At 36.0% G+C, this 18,985-nt stretch overlaps 1 protein-coding gene across 1 annotated transcript; it reads right to left on the reverse strand.

The window, feature by feature from the left end:
- Positions 1–679: 679 nt before the first annotated feature.
- On the reverse strand, positions 680–18,762 carry TRPC1 (transient receptor potential cation channel, subfamily C, member 1). Its single transcript, XM_010083192.1, has 13 exons — positions 18,600–18,762; positions 17,507–17,661; positions 16,160–16,258; positions 15,076–15,278; positions 13,498–13,629; positions 12,061–12,256; positions 10,046–10,382; positions 9,630–9,769; positions 7,519–7,662; positions 3,298–3,473; positions 2,937–3,138; positions 2,200–2,394; positions 680–1,364 (listed from the first exon to the last, which is right to left on the reverse strand). Exons 1-13 carry the CDS (start codon positions 18,760–18,762, stop codon positions 1,137–1,139), a joined length of 2,370 nt encoding a protein of 789 aa, XP_010081494.1. The 3' UTR covers positions 680–1,136.
- Positions 18,763–18,985: the final 223 nt, after the last annotated feature.

Genomic DNA, 18,985 nt, shown 5'->3' on the forward strand with positions numbered 1-18,985 from the left:
CCCTAGCACAGAAAATCCACAAAGCCCTTACTGTCCATTGTAAGCAAGTCAAATCACGTTTTCACAAAAAATAGTATTTCTGAAACAATAAAATGTTTAGCTTGGCAACAATTGTGGTTAAAAAAAAAGGAAAAAAGAGACAAGTTTAAAAGTAGGATATGCAAAACCTGTCTACAGCAGGCCCTTCTAAACTACATCAGTCCAATGAGCAGATACAAGGTATGTTCTCACAGAAGTGTACAGTGTTTCACAGGAATTGTTCAGCACTGCAAACAATAGCACTCATGTGCTCCACATTGCTGTTAAATCACAGGTTTTAATAATTCAAATAATTTATCATCCAGATTCCAAAACCCCAAGATATTAGACATAAAAAAGTTCACAGGTTAGTTTTAAGTTTTGTTCCCAATCTTAACACTTATAGTACAACAAACTTTTGAGGCACTGCTGAAAAATCCAAGCAGGAATTGATTGTCTTACTTATAACCATAAACATTCAAGAAATGGTTGATCTATTTTGCGTTCAAAATTTCAATGTTCCCACAAAAGGGAAGAGTCCTGATGATCTGATTTTCTGTATTCTATAAATGTTAGTATACAGTCAATGTTAACATAAAAAACTTGGCACTAGAACTGCCTTTTTCAGAGCCATACAGTCTTCTCATGCACTGTAACCTACAGTCAAACATGATTTCCAACTGTGCTGGAAATTTTCTATTATTCTTTATCTGACTTTTATATTAAAAATAAACATAGGCCGGATTTTTGTTTTAAAAAGCCTATCTTCTCCCACAACTTGAAAAACAAGTATCAAAAAGAAACCAACAGCAAAAATAGAATAAATACATTGTGCTAGTTATGAAGCTATGACACCTGACAGCCACAGTCTGAGGAACACTAAAAAAATTCCTATGTACAAATTTTACATGCACACTAAGATTAAGAGCTTAGGAAAATTACTGTATCAGGTTTTGCATTTATTTCCACCACTTCCGCATGTAGCTGCAACTCATGCAAATGCATTTTGAAATGTATTATTGTGCAATCATCTTCTATTTGCTCTGACAACAGAACTAGGTCAACGCTTTCACCTATAGGTATCTAAAAGGACACGCTTTTAATTTAAAAGTTAGGCCTTAGTTTCTTGGATAAAACATAGCATATTTAGAAGTTCGGAAGCCAAGCAGGTCTCTCATTTCATTTCGGAATTTTGACAAGTCTTGCCGCAGTTCATTTAGGTTTTCCACAGTTGCCTGATCTGTGCTTTGCATCTTCTGTCTCATGGAAGTCAAGTAACGGTGGACTAAGCAACACATCACCTTTTGATAATTCTCATCTCTCTTTTGCTTCAGATTTCTCCATTCCTTTAAACAAACATTACACACTTACTATGGAAAAGCAATTTTTGAGCCCTGAAGCCTGTATACAATTCCACAGAGAATAAATATGAACAAAATAACAAAGCTATTTTATTGATACATCCTGATGTGCACAAACATACAATGCATGTAAATTGCCAGCAAATTTAAATTAAATTATCATCTGCTGTACCAGCAAAACTGAACTTTTTAATACTACCTGGCTTGGTAATCATCCTATGAGCAATTAAGAGTTCCACAATCCTGAATAGTTCTCAGTGCACATTCCATAAAGTCTTTGAATTGAGTTTATTTAATGCTATTTTTGTCAGCAAAAAGATGCAAAATTAGTATGCAAAATTACAGGGTACAATAAAAATGTTTATTTAACAACAGCAACAACAAAATATCCCTCCCCCCAAAAATGAGAGGCTTTGGTGATCCTTTTTTGGTTATTTATTTTGACACTTCGGTAATAAGTTTAAAACCAATTACTTTCCCTAAAGAATACTCTAACCTCACAATTTTCAAGATTAGCATATCCTTCTTTGAGGTTTCTATGAGTTTTCAATCAATCAAAGCATTTTTTCCAGACTATTTCTGAGGGAATTGGGGGTTGGGATTCCCAAAACTGAAATTTAATAGAATCTTACTTAAGTAGAAAAACGTAACATCTATTTCTTTATATTTTTGGGTGCAACACACATTATTCTATGGTTCCTATTTATCTTAGTAGCACTCACCACGTGACAGGTAGCTTCATACAGCAATTTGCTGATTCATTTTAGCAAGCAGCACCTTTCCAGCTTCAGAGGCTACAGCTTTCCCAACAATTTCTTACCTTTAAGCTGTTCTGACGTTTCACTTTGCCACTTGATGTATGAGAGCAGATCCATTTACTGAGACTGTTGAAAAGATAACAGATAGTCTTGGGAGAGGGAATAACATTGAAAGGTGGAGGTAGCGTGCATTTGTCGTCAAAGTAGCTAAGCCAAAGCTTGGCACGAGCAAACTTCCATTCCTTATCTTCGTGATTCTAAAGCATCAAAAACATTAACAGAGATCAGAAGCAGAAATATTAACAGGCTATTTTGCAAGATTTTCTCATACCCTAAAAACTGACCCTTATTTAACTCTGACTATATAGTATTTTAACGTACTGATTATATACTATTTTAATAAATTTGTTTTAATATACTAATATTAAATAATTAATATTCACTATATAATTTAGTGTAAATACAAAATTCAGCTATGAAGGTATAAACCCCCTATCAAATGCCCAAGCACCATGTCTTATCAAGAATGGCATCTTGACTTTTACAACCATTGTATCAAGAAAGTGTTCAATTCCCTGAGGGCCAAAGCCTAGCATGTGTTCAACATGCAGAGTACCCATTTTATTTGGATCAAAGTAAATAAAAAGTTCATATCTGAAGCAAAGATAGCCCTTGTGAGCACAGAGACAGAGCTCATCCATGGAGGTGTGTAGATTAGTCAACACATCATAGGAAGAAATTTGCATAAAATTAAAATATAAAGCTACCAATTATCGGTAATTAATCAGAAACCACTTACTGCTATCAGCTGAAAACTTTTATGGAGCATTGCCACAAGGAGCTTAGTTAATACTATCACAACCACCACATTGTAGGTACCAACAATAACAGCACCCACAAAAGACTGTAATTCTTCACCATAGCTAAAACGTGTCACAAAGATTGCTACATGTGCCAGGGAGAATATATACCAGAACAGCGCAAAACATGTGCCAATAAACCTATAAAAACAAGACAAAAAATTCTGGTTAGGTAAAGCAAACACCAGAAGTGAGTTTACTTAATGTAAATTCAAGTTCAGTGAAAAATTCCAGTTTTTGTTTAATTGATAGGAATTAAGGGTTAAAATAATACAGCTATTTCATAGATAACAAACTCACGAATGGAATGTGTCATTGCTCTGTTGTTCACAGAAAATCCCCGCACAGTCCTTTTCTTCATTTACAGTAAATCCTTTATCATAAAGTTGTGTCAATCCAATTGTGAATGAGAACAAGACAAGAAGAAACATGCCCAGAAATTTTCCAAAATCTTGTAGCATCTGCCCCATTGAAATCTGTGAAATAGATTTATAATTTTAGTAAAACGTAGTTATTTTTGTTTGCATTCCCCCCTTCAGCCTCTAATAATGAAAAACAAATCTATTTCTATTTTAAACGTTTAACTTAAAATTTAAGATGCTGAATAAACCTCCAAATCAGGAGGTACCCTTATACCATTTTTCAGTGAAAATCTTTGGATGTTAAAAGAATATGTAAGTAGTTTTAACATCACCTGATAAGCTCATATCTTTCAAATAACCATAAGCAATAGTATGTACACCTTATTCTTTATTTGTAATACCAATGGTAATAAGGAACTCACAAGTCAGTAGGTAAAGCGGTAAATTAAATGCATTTGAACATAAATACCATCATAGAGAGTTAAGAAAACACATAATAAGGACCCTGAATTAATCAAAACATTTGGAATCATAATCTATCACAAATCAAAAAGTAGTATACCAAAACCGATCTGCAGAACACAGAATTAATTCACTGTATGTTTTATCTAAGATTTTGAATACACACCAAGTGTAGATGTGCGAGCACATAAAAAATGAAAGGTGTACAGTACAGAAGATATGACACTAAATTCAGATGATTAGTTTCCATTTTGAAATATCCTATACAGGAGCTTGCAAGAATATAAATACAGCATCATTTTTTAAATGAAAAAGCTTGTGCATTTTTACAACGCAGAGAAGATCTTGCCTTGCTTTTGTCATAAGCAAAAATTTTTACACAGACACAGCATAAACTGTTCACAGCATTTAAATTACTCTTCCTATAAGCTTCTTCAGAGAACAATACACTACTATAAAGAATGTAAATATACAAAATGGGGTCAGGTAAATCTAATCCTCTATGTAACTGAGCATGTGGAAAGCCTAATCCTATATGAATCACAATCTGTACCAAATCATAGTCCAGAATTGTGTCATTGGTCAGGTTTTGTGAGTTCAAGTTTACTGGGAGATGAAGTGCCAGCTCCTGCTGCCTCCCATGCTGCTGAAAACTCCCTGAGTACCCCTGTTGCACAGCAGTGTCTCTCCGATTCTTTGAACAGTTTGCCGCAGACATGGAGAATCTGCAACTGTAGGGAGAGCTATACAGTAATGATATTGTTTGGTCAGAGGATGAATGTCATCCCCATCATACTATTTCATCATGTCTATCCTTTTAAAGAAAAACAACAAACAACCATTCACCCTTTAACTGACACATGGTAACAGGCAAGAGAGAAACAAAGGAGATGAAACAGGAAGGTACAAACCCTCACAAACTATTTTGTTCGGAATAGAGTGCAATGACACAGCGCAAATACCAATTGCTTTCTTCATATACCCATGCTATATTCCTTGACAAGTATTTAGAATTTCTAAGCATTTGCAATCCAATGATCTAATCTAGGGGAATATTATTCTATCTTCTGTTAAGAATAAAAACCCACCACACAGCTAACTTACAAATCTGTATTAAGACTGGTTTTATTGATCATTACGTAACTGAATGCTTAAAAATTAGACTAATAGCCAAGAGGACATAGTAGCTGCCTTCCCCCCACACACTGTTGGGTTTCCACACCATATTTGATTACCGCCGTTTGAACTTTGTGACCTACTTTCAGAAAATACTGTAAGAGCTGTTGCACAAGCTGTACTGGCCAACAGTAATAACATAAGCTTCAGTGTGCCACTGAATGGGGTGACTGTTGACTGTTTTTATTTACTTGGAAAATTTCATAACACAGCCTCCTAATAAAAAACTCATGAAAGATCTAGTACATAAATATGCACATTAAACAGTGAATGTCTTTTAAAATGTGGAGAGACATCAGTGTTCAATCGATTTGTGTAACAAGCCTAATGCCTACTGCAACATCAAGACATAGTAGTTTTTTCAAAATGTGCAAGTACATTTCCATTTTAAAAATGTATAAAAGAAAAAATAGGAAAATAATTAATAGCAACATAGTTTCAGCTAGAGAGAAAAGTGCACGAATTAAAACAAACAAACAAAACCCTGAGAGGAGAAACAGGCACCTTCCAATATTAAACCGGTTACAAGAACTATGAACATTCTTTTTAAAGCACTTTTAATGATGATTTTAAAAAGACCAACTTAACAAGCGATTATTTTTCTTTTCAAAGAAGGACTATTCTGTACATAACACAAATATTCTAAAAGATAATTACTTGTGCAGCAAGATTAAGTACTCCCGACTCATTAAAATGCACTGAACTTGCAAGCTGGAGGTTTTCAGCTAGATCCTAAACCCCTGATACAGGACCTAGCGATCTGAGCTAAAATTATTTACTTCAGAATCTCCTTTAGTGTAGCTCTAGTTGCAGAGCAAGAGTTAAAAAAAAATGCTGCTCACAAATATTTTTTTCTGCCTTTATGCTTAGAGATAATGTTTCTTCCAGGATCCTTTCAGATCATCCTCTTGCCGTAAGCTCTTAAAGCTAGTTCTGTTCATTAGAAGAGAGGACAAAGCATTCATTTGACCTATTAGGACAAATTCCATCAGCATAATCACCGGATGACTACCCTATTTATTCCAAGCATCTTTTCATTCAACAGACGCATGCAAACCCAGTGACAATGTTGACAACCATCTGTATTAACTAAATCCTATTGCTATTGGCAGGGTGGGGGGAATGAAAAAAAGTCATCAGTACAAGAAAGCAATGACTTAACTGATCTGATCTCTTGTTATAAATCTCCCAGGAAGCAAGGCCAGAGAAGCTGGAAGTATAATACCTATGCAAAGCTTTTTTCAGTAAGCTATGCTTTTAATAACAGGTGCTTTAGTTTGTAAGGGCTTTTCACTGTCAAAGTAACAAAAATCAGTCAGTGCTGAGGACTCACGCTGAACAGAAAAACCACAGAAAGGAAAAAAAATGTTGTTAGTGGAACAAGAGGTGACTTTCACTCAGTATTTATTTTTTAGAAGGAAGCTTTCTTCCTCCTTTTAATCTAAAAAGGATTAGAGAAGTAACTGCATCCTAAATGTGATGTCTTACTAATATCCCAGGTTCCCTCCCCTGCACCCAAAGGTACCAGACCTTCTGTACAGTGTCATATTGTACCCTCAGGTCCACCCAATTTATCTGAAATTTATCACAATGAATATCACCAAGACTAAGATAAGAGGCTCTGTGCTTAAAAAAAAAAGAAACCAACTAAAAAAAAAAAAATACTACTTGGCATAAACTCTGTAGAAAACTTCATGTCTGCTCTCAAATCACGAGAAGAAAATTAAATTCTTTGCACAAAACCAGGTTAAATCCCAACTTTAAGTGAAAACTTTGAATTTAGCTTAGAAACTGTTGTGACCTCTACTGTTCCAGCGTCCCAACACAAGACTGTTAATGCTACCCCCCGCCACCTCCGGATGACTGAATTAAATTAATTACGTAAGTAAAATGTGGTTTTTACTGTCATTATTACTTCTGGGAAGGCTCCAGCAAATTCCAAGTATGAAGCCACCTGTTCTCCCTTCTTATAACTGGCTATAAATAGATGACTATTTCAATACTCTGGAGAGATTTCTATTTTTCAAACCAAAGCAATTTGTACAATTCCAATCAACATGCAATTTCTGTTTATATCTGTGATCTAACTGAAAGGCTTTTAATTCCTCTTTCTTACTACACATCTCATTTATCTATCTTTTAGAGATAAGTGGGGATGATAATTTGCACAGAACTTTACAGAAGAACCTGATCTTTACAGTTTTCAAACTGCAGACACGCAATATGTTAAGCTAACAAAAGATGAAAACAAAACGACAGTATAGGTACATTTAACATAAAAAAAAGTAACATATAATTAAAAAAGTGAACTACATGGGGTCGTCCATTCCTTTTCTTACCTTCTTCCATTTAAATCAGTATGTTTTACATGAGAGATTAAATAACCAAAATTCAATGCATCATCACTTCTACTTTTTACTTTCTGACTTTCTTACTTTAATTTCTTTTCTCTTTTCAATAAGAGTCTTCAAATCAAATTAAGATCAAGTTTAGTATTTTCTCAAGCACTAATGATATTCACCTGGAGTGGTCCCAGAATCGAGCTGGTTGTGTACATAAAGAAGAGACGCAGATAACTAAGAACATTAGCAAAAGCAAAAAGACCTTCTGCCACTAGGGTAGGATGGAATGCATCCCAGTCCTTCCTTTCAGCATAATCATGAAACTGCAATATAAAAAGGACAAAGAGAAATCACTGACATTATAAATACAGAGATGCACCCATGCACCACTCCCTACTTCTGCCTCCAAAACAGGCAATAGCATAAAAAAAATTAACACACGTGATTCATAGATGGATTAGCTCTTTCACGTATCTCACTCCTTTTAGCCAAAAGCATTTTAAAAGCCATTCCAGAGGGAACCAGTAATCAGACAGTTTAAATTCAACACCTAACTCTGCCACTCACTTGCTTAGCAAACCATTTATTCCTCTGTTCTACTCTCCTTTCTAGTCTGTTTTGCACAATTTGTTGAAACAGGGAGTTGTGTACTTCATAAACCTGTGCAATGTCTAGCATAAGAGGCCTCAGTCAAAAACAACATTAAAATGCTGCGAAGAAAACTAATGTACACATGCAATTGCAACGTGGTGACAGCTGGTCTTAACCAGTTCTAGAAAGATTTAGAAAGACTTAGAACCTAGGGTTCCTTCAATGGATTTTATGAACGACTACAGAGAATGGAAGTCAGAAGTAAACTGTTGCTGTAAACAGCCCCTTAAAGTATATCCACTAGGTAGTATTCAACTATTCACGGAATATCCACAGATCCCTACATGCAGCATTTATATTACGAGCTTCTGCTGTCTCAAAATGGACATTCAAAAACTAAGGAACTCAAAGCTGCTTTAGAATACCCTGCCTGAAAGTGTGCTGCACAAAGATGTCAAGAAACAGGGATAAACATGTTTTTATACGTTGCTATTGCATGTGTACAAATCCTTCTGCTCTTCTTTTTTCTTACAGCTTCAGTGCCAATAATGTGAACCTAAGAGATTTTTATTTAGTTTTCTAAATAATTTATAAACTATAAATTTTACCATATAAAAGTGGAAAAGAGCCATCATGTGCCTGTTACATAGCACAGCAGTCCTATGTCTTCAGAAAGGTTACAACTTCAATTAGCAGCAAAGGGCTCTTATCTCAGCAAAGGAAATACTACTACAGACACGTGCTGGTTGCAAAGCAAATGGCTGGGAAGGCAGCCCCGCATGGCATTCTCTATTTCTTCCAAGAAATGGAGCTTTCCTTTCCAAATGATTACCAGCCTCTGAATCAATGCAAGGATAGGGAAATGAGACAAACACCAAGTCAACTGCCAGACAGCTGTCAACTCACAGTTTGCTATACAACATAATGGCACTACTGTACTGGCTTGAGTTTTACTAAAATATTAATATTCAATTGGTCTGGCAGCTTGCCAGAAGCTGGGCGACTAACAACACATGCAAGAGAATGGGAGTGATCATTTTCAAAACTCATCTATTCAATCAAATCCAGATGGCTCTTCACAGAGAAAAGACAAGGCTCCTCTTATTGTCTTGGGCCTTTTTCCTTACTACAAAAAAACCCTCAAAAACAACCCCACCCACCAAAAAACCCCCACCAAACCAAAAACAATTACCCCCCCCAACCACCTATGACATTTGAGCATGTGTAACCAAAAGCTAAATAAAATCTTCTGTAACAAAAAAAGCATTAGGCAATCCAAACACAGAGATTATTATTGGCTTTCTGTGTAGTACTGATCTATGGAATTAGGTGAACTCAATGCCAAATCAGATGAGCTGTATGGGGAGATTTTCACAAACGAAAATCAAGCCATTTGGAAGACCAGACAGTTCTTACAAAGAAGACAGTAGCTGAGTTTGGGGTCCCGGAGTACTTGGAGATGTCTTGATGCATCTTCTAACTCCGATTTGCATCATCAACTTCTCTTTCAAGCCCAAGGTACAACAAGACTGCAGACAACGACACGGCCTATACCACATAGAACACTTAACTACAACATCCTACTTCTAACAACATACCACGTGTAACATATCTTCACATAATTTGCAGCGATGTGCTAAAATTGTATTTGCTGAGTCAGTCCCAGAAGAGCTTTGGATCTATGAAGACAGGTGCTCACCTTGTTATGGGCAACTACTTTGAGAGCAAAAGTTGCCAAATACAGGGAATTCATGACAAAACTAAGCTGATTACGGGATTCTTCTAAAAAGTCTTCTAAACCATCATACCAGAGTCTTTTAACATCTGACCACACCATTCCTGCAGGAAAAAAAAGCCAGGGAAGTCAAGCCATTGCACTGAATACATACTCTTTTACAACCGAAGCATTTTTGACTGGGTTTAGTGAATCACATTTTAGCAGAGAGAAAGAAGTAATCAAGTAAATTTACAGGGGTTTTTTTCCCCCTGTAACTCCAAAGAGTAAACCTCAGTCAGGCAATGAATAACATGTTAATTTCATAAGAACATAGTACAAATCATTACTGTTCAATCAACATCAGCAATTGTCATCCAATCTACTCAAATCATACCTACCAATGAGCCATATTATCAGAAGATAGTCTATTCTCTCAAGGGCTGGTCCCATTGTATTCTTCTTATTCTCATTGTAGACAAGGGAGTACAAATTAAGTAACAACAGAAATGTGAAATACGAAGCTCCATGAATAATAAACTTCATAAAAGGAGTGTGAATTATTCGACCTACTCGAGATTTAGGGGCTAACAAGTAACATAGGGACAGAACTGGCCAGAAAATGCCAACCATCAAAACAGTTAAAATTTTCTTGCATGTGTGCTTGCGTCGATAGCCTGCCATCTGTCCAAACCATACAGTGTTTAGAAACTGCTGGCAATTAGACTGAGCAACAAACTGGGGGAGGGAAGAAAAAAAAAAAAGAAAAAAGAAAAGAAACAAGAAATCAGTCTCAGGTTTCTTAATACAAATTACTAATTTACATTATTAAAATTAATTTTCAAACTATATGTAGCTACTAATGAACAGGAAAAGGCAAGAATATTAAGTTGAAATAATTATAAGAGAACAAAAGTGGTATGGACCATTTATGATTACCAACATCCATAATTTCAATTTCCCTCTAAAGCCAGCAACTTAACATGAAGTATACATACTAGACTTTTAATGATTTTCAGGTAAAGATTTCAGGTAAAGAGTTTTGATTTCTAATTATTTAGAAATCTAGCATGTAAGTAACATCATACCTCAGACAGCTTCATTGTCTGTTATTATAAAATACAGTGATCTTATCTGAAGAGTAAGATACTGTTATTGCAAAATACTATCCACACTGTAAAACACAACACCTTCTAAGATGAGGACTACAGTGGCCAAGCAGTTCTATGCATATCAGCTCTTAAAATCATTATGGCTCTATTCAGCGGGGTTAATTTTAAATCAGAGTAAGCTATGTTGCATCAGTCCCTCAAAACAAGACCATTTTGGTTATGTAGATTATGCAAATGTAGTTTCAAATTTCAGGTGCTGCTTTGCATGGAGCCACAAAATAATATATTTCACTAGAGGACGGTTTATCATTAATTTAAAAAATATCAACACAAAGAACCTTGATATTATCACCATATTTTAGAAAGCATCATAAAAAACTGTCTCTAAACTTGCCAGGAATAAAACATATTCTGCAAAGACACCATATAAAAAATGTTATTCTCCACCCACTGTGGCAAAAACAAGCTATGCTCAAAACCAAAAGAACATCTGAAATACTTCAGTACGCTTGTTTAACGCATGCCAGAAATGTGTAATGCTGGTTCTAGGACATTCTATAACTATGGCTTTTGAGTTTTAAATAGTATGTATTTTAACAGTTTCACAAACAGTTTAAGCTTAGATACATAGAACAGACAGAATTATAATGCCTTCTGCAAATGCTACTTGAAAATGAATTTTGCATGGAAAGGAAACTTACTCTCTGTCCCCGGTTCTTGTACCAGAATCCCACAAATACCCATCTGCCTTCTAGTACAGCAAAACTAGAGTTATAGATTGTCAAGGGATAAAGACAACAATGCATGAAATAAGTTCCATACTGATGGCATAAAAAGGTGCTACTATTCTGGAACTGAGGCGCTATTCAGTTACCCCAGCCTAGGTCTAACATAATTACTGAACAGCACAGATGAGGCTTGAGCCAGAGCTGAACAGCTAGTGACAAATGAGAAGATGATAGATCATGGATGGCACCTAAGGATCCATGCTCCCCTAGGCAAGGATTTAATGAGGATCTGAGCAAATAACTACCACTACCAGAGCTGTTTGCCAGAGAGCAGTAGTCTTTCCTCCAATACAGAAAATATTACATTCTTCTCCACAGTGAATACTGAAGAAATATACTCAGTATCTTGCAATACCACTTCCCTGTTTCACATGCAGATGTTCTGTGTATTACCATCTCTTCTGTAACTCTTGCAAATTTATTTCCACTTCTACGTCTAGAGGCAGAACAATAAATTAAATGAATTACTAGCAAAATATGATATGGAAAGCCTATCAAATTACTGCAAAGACAAACCTCTTTTTGATTATACTTGATTGCAAGTTTCAAGCGACTTAAGTTCATCCTTTCTTCCAACAATCCTCGCTTATCTACATGTTCATCACTAGACGTGTGATTCAGAATAACTTCCAGCTCCCGTGAATTCCGTGCTTGTGCAAGCAAATCTTTAGCAAAGGTTTTGCACTGTTGAGCTAGCTCCTCATAATCATTTCTGAAAGACACAGAAACAGTACATACTACACACTGCACACATTTTCCATTAAATCACTGACTATTCAATTTTATTTGGGATTGTATATTGTGCCAAGACAAATTTAAAAAAACCCCCAACAGTCATATGCCAAGATCCAAGCATTCTGAAGACAACTCCAAGTAGGTTTTTACCATGTAACATGACAATTACACTTCAGCTGAGTTTGCACCTTCACTAGACAGAGAAAAAGTCTGTCGAGAAACAGAAACAGAAATTCTTATAAGTTCCATATAAAGAGTTAAAGCTTAGAATTATTTCCAGGATATGAGAAAGTGTAGTAGTCACAAAATATGACACTGTTAATTCATCATTTGGACTTTCCACTTGGAAGGGAAGTAGTTTGAGGTTTTGCTTTATTCCTGTCATCTGAAAATTAAAGTCCATTAACTATATACTATTTATTAATATAATAAACACAAGAAAATAAACCATACTCTTTGCTTGTCTCACCTGGCACACTTGGCATTTCAGTGCCAAGCTGTATCATAAAAATGCAACAGTTGAACTCCTATTAAGAAAGACAATCACCTATGAAACCAGAAAATTCCTATGTTGTTTAGGAAAGTCGAATTTTACCCCATACAAACATTTGCATTCATGTTCTCAGAAAAAAAATACATGGTTTGGTGCTGGTAAGTTTCAAAATGGCAAAAAACTGCATAGTTTAAACATAAAATAATACTGAGCATTTCTTCATTAAATAGGTCATTTTCAGCACGAAATCTTCCATGCAGACATTAATTTTATATATATATATATATCCACACACACACATACACACACGTTGTTTGGAGTCTTATAAGATAAGGAGCAAAATTAAGAAACAATACCCAACACAACTCCCAACATGACTCAGGTCAGTAGAAACAAAGTGTTGTATACTTCTGCCCTGATGCAGGGAAAAAAAAACCCCAACGTGCAGAGTACTAATGAGATATTGATATGATTATTAGGTTGTGATCTTGAAATCAGTCAGCCTTTAGCATAATTTCTATTTATTTTTCCACAGTTGGTGCAACTACACACATTCAACTGTCTACACCTAAAAGGATTTAAAGTAATTAAACTGTCAAAATGACTGCTAATGAGGCATACATTATATAACTTGTTATTATGTCTACTTATCAGTTAAAAAGTCCAATAAAAAAAAAAACTACAAACCTTTTCTAATTAATTTGGTTTGTGTTTTCAACTCCTACCTGAATTCAACCTCCACAAGGCTTAATTCTTTCAAGTCTGCGCTAAGTTCAAAAGCTCGCAGGATCGGATCCTCCTCTGTTAACATTATTAAAGCAGGACTGGCCAAACACCGGTAAATGTCAAGACGAAACCTGTGACAAAAGAATAGCAAGCAAAATGAAGATGTTTCATTCGATTAGCAGTTTCAAATCAAGACCTATTCCAAAAGTTTGCATAAAACAGCTGAAAGATGAAGCAATTGGGTTTCTTAAAATCAGACACTATAAGCATTAAATCTGATACGTCATGGAAGATGTTGTCCTTCACATACTCAGAATTCCTATTATTCTAAGTACCAAAAACTGGCTAAACTCGTTCTCTCTTCTTTCCCTCATTACTTCAACTATTATCAGTACATCAGCAGAAGGCCATCAGTTAAGGTAACAATATTGGTAAAACGTTGGCATTTTAAGTGTTATACAATAGCTCTCATGGCTCGTCAAGAAGAAATAAGAGAGGGAAGTAAAGCATTTAAGGCAATCTTCAATTTTAATAAACTAAATTAAAAACAGTGGTGAGATTTAATGCGCAATAGAAAAAAATAAATTCAGGGAAAGCATCTGAAGGAATGTTTTCTTCTTGCAAACTAGTGACCCGTGAGCACTGAAACAAAGTCTGTTATCCTTCTGTTATTCTAGTTTAAACTAAGAGCTGTTATCTGAAATGTTTCTGTTGTTTGTTTGCTTGAGATACCTTGACACCTTTACTCATAGTGAAGTTAATGACATGGGATATCAGATGGATGTTACCATCGCAGGTACCAGAATGTGGCCTGTAGTGGCGGAATACCCATAACAATTATCCTTTCACTTCCCTTATTTTTTCAGAATTTGTATATATACTGGAGAAATTATGTAATAATTAATTCTATATTGTAATTGCAGTCCACTTACGATCTCTGAGCTCTCTAATTCTTCAACCCAACTCTCACATATTAGACTGTATTCAACCCTCAAATATGTTGTAAAGTTAACCTGACAAAATATTTTTAAGAGTGGTAAATCCCTCTCCTCATTTAAACCTTCATTAAAAAGCTTTCAACTTCCAAAAATACTGCAGAAAAATAAATTTTAAAATGCCTTCAGTTTGCATTCATCAGTCCATACTACATAAACACTTTCAGAGGAGGATACAGAATTATCCACCTCCTCATTCTGGCTCAAAAACCTTGAAGTATTGACTAACTTAAGAAAAAAATTTATTTGCATAGTTCCCACACTCCCGAGCCAAAGATAAGTGGAATGTTTGTGATGCGACTGATAGAAAGGAAAGGCACTTAGCTTAATAGGCACAGTGACTAAGAGGATAAAACCAAAACAAAAAAAGCACCACTGCCTCCCACCAGCCTTTTCAAGTACAACCCATCCCCGAGAACTACCATCTCCCACAATAAAGGCTACAATATATTAAAGGTATCTACTAATAAACCTCACCTTAAAGAGAAAAAGGAAATCTACTGAATCTGACCCAAGAAATATCAGAGAATTAAGATTTTTTTGTTATTATTATTATTATAGTCTATAGCTGGTAAATCTTACCTGGAATGTCGTAGACTATCTTTTTTGTTCTTTGCAGTACAGAGTGTGCATTCACAGCCTACAGCATGAGGTTTGGGTAATGATATATCTTGCTTTAAAAGCATGGTGAGAATTTCATAGTTGTTACGATGAGCAGCTAAAATGACAGGTGCCACATCCATGGTCGTTGAGTACTCTGGGTTCTGAATGCGTTCCATTAGTTTCTGGAATAAAATGTAAGCAGCATCTAAATTTATTACATACATACAGTTCTACTACAGTGTTTACACATAAGGGGTTTTTTGACAGTTCAACAATGAATGTCTCCTTCAAGATATTTTCCTATGTTTTGTAACATGAATATATGGAAAAAATTTGTAATAACATTCAGAAACCTCTCAGATAAATACTGGAAAAAGAAAAATGGATACAGAAATGCTTCCGATTTATTCATAAAGAAAACCATTCAGTGTCTACCTTCTCCAATTACATGCATGCTATTAAAAAGTGTATTTTGCTCTAGTTTGAGAAAGTTATTGTGAGTATATATACACTATGTAAGTGCAGAAAAAATATCCTGACTATACCAGACTCCGTTACACAACACCGTATTCCTTCCCTCCTTCCCTCCACCACTATTTGTGAACTTCTAAGTTTTTTTCATAATTCAGCATTGCCGAGGTAAGTTTCAACTGATTAATTTCAAGGTGAAGATTTTATATCTATAGGTTTGCTCTAAAAATCTAAGAAGCTTCAATACATGAATACACCTGTTATAGGTCAAGGCTGCTAATTACCTTGCAAACAGTCTACAATAAAAGATTTATGACCACACTATTTTTTCTCTCTTCTGGACTAAGCAGGCATCTGTTAGCATTTAGCATGTACAAAGCTAGGGATTCCTTAGGTGGTAAAGCGAAGTAATGTATTCTATCCTTTATGACAAAAGAGGCTATAAAAATAACCCCTAATATCCAGATTCTACCACCTTAGAAATGCAGCATTTCATTTAAGAACATTGTTTTAAATACTACAGTTACCCAGAACACAATAGCACACCCCCCTCACTCCCCCTGAAACCCAAGGAATAACAACACTCAACTACAATGGTTGGTCTGGAGGATCTTTTTGGTCGGTGATTAAGTAGAATGTCAACAGCTCCCACCACTTCCGAGTCAATAGCCACCAAAAGTGCATCTGATGACTAAGGAAAGAAAACAAGTCATATGTGAAAACAGCAGTAACTTAAACAGCATAAAGAGTCAATCTGAAGCCAAACTGCATTTTTATTTTTATATATATTTTTAGAATTAATTTTTAAGGTACTAAAAAGATGTTCTTTATTATCACCATGCCCAGGATACAAATTCAGGTTGTCATTCCAGGAGTTAGCACAGCATTACTGACAATTTGTTTAACTGCACGAGCAGCAGAAGAACCGATTGCAGAAATTACTTTCCAGCAAAGATGATGCAGGATACTTGCAAAAACCAAGTTCTAAGGGACAGCTGACCAGGTTATTAAAAATGTTATAAGCAAGCGCCTGTGTAACACAACTCAGGCATATGGGATACTTCAGCCTCACATTTGTAGTTCTGTGTCAAAGATAAGAACATAAGCTTTTCTTTTTCTGGGCTGGTAACTACTTCTGAAACTTCTCTAAAGTTGAGCTAAGCAGCTTTTCATTTTCCCTGATATTATTCTTTTTAATTCACTTTAGAAAATTCAAATTCTTACTTTAAAAACAAAAGACACAGCTTTTATTATTGCCACTAAAAAGGAGATCCAGGGAGGGGAAAGATTGTTGTTTTTTTCCCCTGTCCATTATCAAACAACCTAACAAAAGACACTTTTCCCTGCCTTACATACTTAAGCCATCATAGCTACATCTCTCCCAGCAGCAGAAGAGATGTTGCACATAGTTAAGGAAGTATTGTTGGTATGAAACTGCCTCTGCCATCAAGCACAGATCAAATTTAACAAGAAAGCACTTCAGAAACTTATGCTTGCCTTAACTTAAAATAATCTAATACAATGTGCATTTTTCGAACTGTGCTAACATTGTAAAAGTTATTATACTCCACAAAGAGATCTCTGAATTCTACGCTTTTTAATATGATGAACCCTGACTTATTGCTCCCTCATATACTGTTTATCAGGCTTGAAGATAATGTATACATTATCTCTGCACCAGGAATAACATTTAAAATAAAATTAATATCACTGAAAATGTTACCAATACATTTCCCATGACAGTAAAATCCCACTAGAAAAGTAAATTAGTGAGAAGAAAACACGTTCACAATTACTAAATGGAAAAACTGAACTGCCTATAAAGACGGATTCTGTGTCCCTCCAAATTCTGACAGATTAACACAGAACATATATAGAGTAGAAAATACACAGATCAATGACTACACCAAAAATTTTCAACAACTTATATGTTGTATACCTGGCAGCCATAATCCAAAAGAAGCTGTAGTATGTCCAAGTTTTCATTTTCAATGGTTATGGTAACAGCATTTCGTCCAAGCACGTCCACACAATTTATGTTCATTTCACCCGAGCTGTTTTCCTCTAAGAGTTTCTTAACCATGTAATAGTCACCTGCGCAAGTAACATATGAATGTCACTTATTATTACTATAAAGCAATAAAAGCATGTGACCATTATAAGTACCAGCTACTACCATCAAAGCTACTCCACAGCTAGCAACAGACATTGAATATTTCAGACAATTAAGAAGGTAGATAACCATTCTCTCATCAGAGAGGAAACTAGATAGTGCTGCCCTGAAAGAGACCTCCTGAAATAAGAGATGTACTGTAACCCACACCTTTAGTTGCGGTCCTAAAAACAAACGTGCACAAAAGCAGAGGTGCTTTTCAAAACTGGGCCAATAGCTCATTCACACACAACCTGTGAGACACAGGAAACATCAAGTTCAACACATGAGAGAAGGCTCCTGGGTTCAAAAGCGCCACAGGCTCAGAGAAGCTCTCTCTACAATGCTACAAATAGGTCTGCATCTTCCTTGAACCAAGATACATTAGTCTTCTCTGTATCATTCCAATTTAGTGTATGTACCATCAAAGCAGGGGTCATATAATGCTGCAGTGTTACAAAATCCAAGCTAGCAAGTTTGATGAGCATGTAAAACTAACTACAGTAAGAAGTAATAAGCTGCACTTCCCTATTCGACTGAAGCATAGACACACCAGGCTGCCCTGGCTAGTATTATTCTCTTTAATTGATTCTTTTTGCTAAAGATAAAAGCGTAGACTTATTTTTGTCTCTAGGGTAACCAATTATTTTGCAACATAGAAGACCATGACAAAGAAAGACAGACCTTAGTGTAAAATACTTACAGCAGTATGTGAACAATACTTCTACATACAGCAGAATACACACTGAATCTGCAAAAGTACTAGAATAGCTCTTATATAGGCTTTTTTTTTTTTTTCACATTTTTGGTGTGCATCCTTTTAGCTGAGGGAAAATGAGAGAAAGCTGTGGCTCGGTCTGATCTCCAGCACAAACCGCACCAGCAGCGCAGCCGGGCAGGGCAGCTGAGCAAACTCCCTCAGCCGGCTGGCTCACGTCAGGGCAGAACCACCGGCTGCGAGGAGCCCAGCACAGGGCCAGCACAGAAACACACCAACAGCCTGCAGCACACGAGCCTGCCGCAGAGTCCACCGCCCCGGACATGTTCACATCAGGTTGACTTAAGACTGTGTTTCTTAACTAAATATACGCTTAAAGTAAGGAGTGTATTTCAGAAAGCAAAATCTCGCCCCATCCACCACCATGGGCGCGAATCACAGGAAACCAGCCTCACTCATAACGCCGATGTCCAGACAAGCCCCCAACTGTACCACAGCCATACACTCACACTCTTCACGCAACACGCATCTTACGAGCTCCTCTGACA

The sequence above is a fragment of the Pterocles gutturalis genome, unplaced genomic scaffold (genome assembly GCF_000699245.1).
Source record: "Pterocles gutturalis isolate BGI_N339 unplaced genomic scaffold, ASM69924v1 scaffold24155, whole genome shotgun sequence".
Taxonomy (NCBI): domain Eukaryota; kingdom Metazoa; phylum Chordata; class Aves; order Pterocliformes; family Pteroclidae; genus Pterocles; species Pterocles gutturalis.

Bases quoted from the DNA above. Each gene is read 5' to 3' on its own strand.
- TRPC1 (XM_010083192.1), bottom strand. From the start codon at position 18,762: ATGTCCGGGGCGGTGGACTCTGCGGCAGGCTCGTGTGCTGCAGGCTGT. The intron at 16,259-17,506 runs GTATACAACATA...TTCTTTCCTTAG, and splicing joins TTTTGGATTATGGCTGCCAG to TCATCAGATGCACTTTTGGT. The intron at 10,383-12,060 runs GTTTGTCTTTGC...TCCCTCCCCCAG, and splicing joins TCAAGTATAATCAAAAAGAG to TTTGTTGCTCAGTCTAATTG.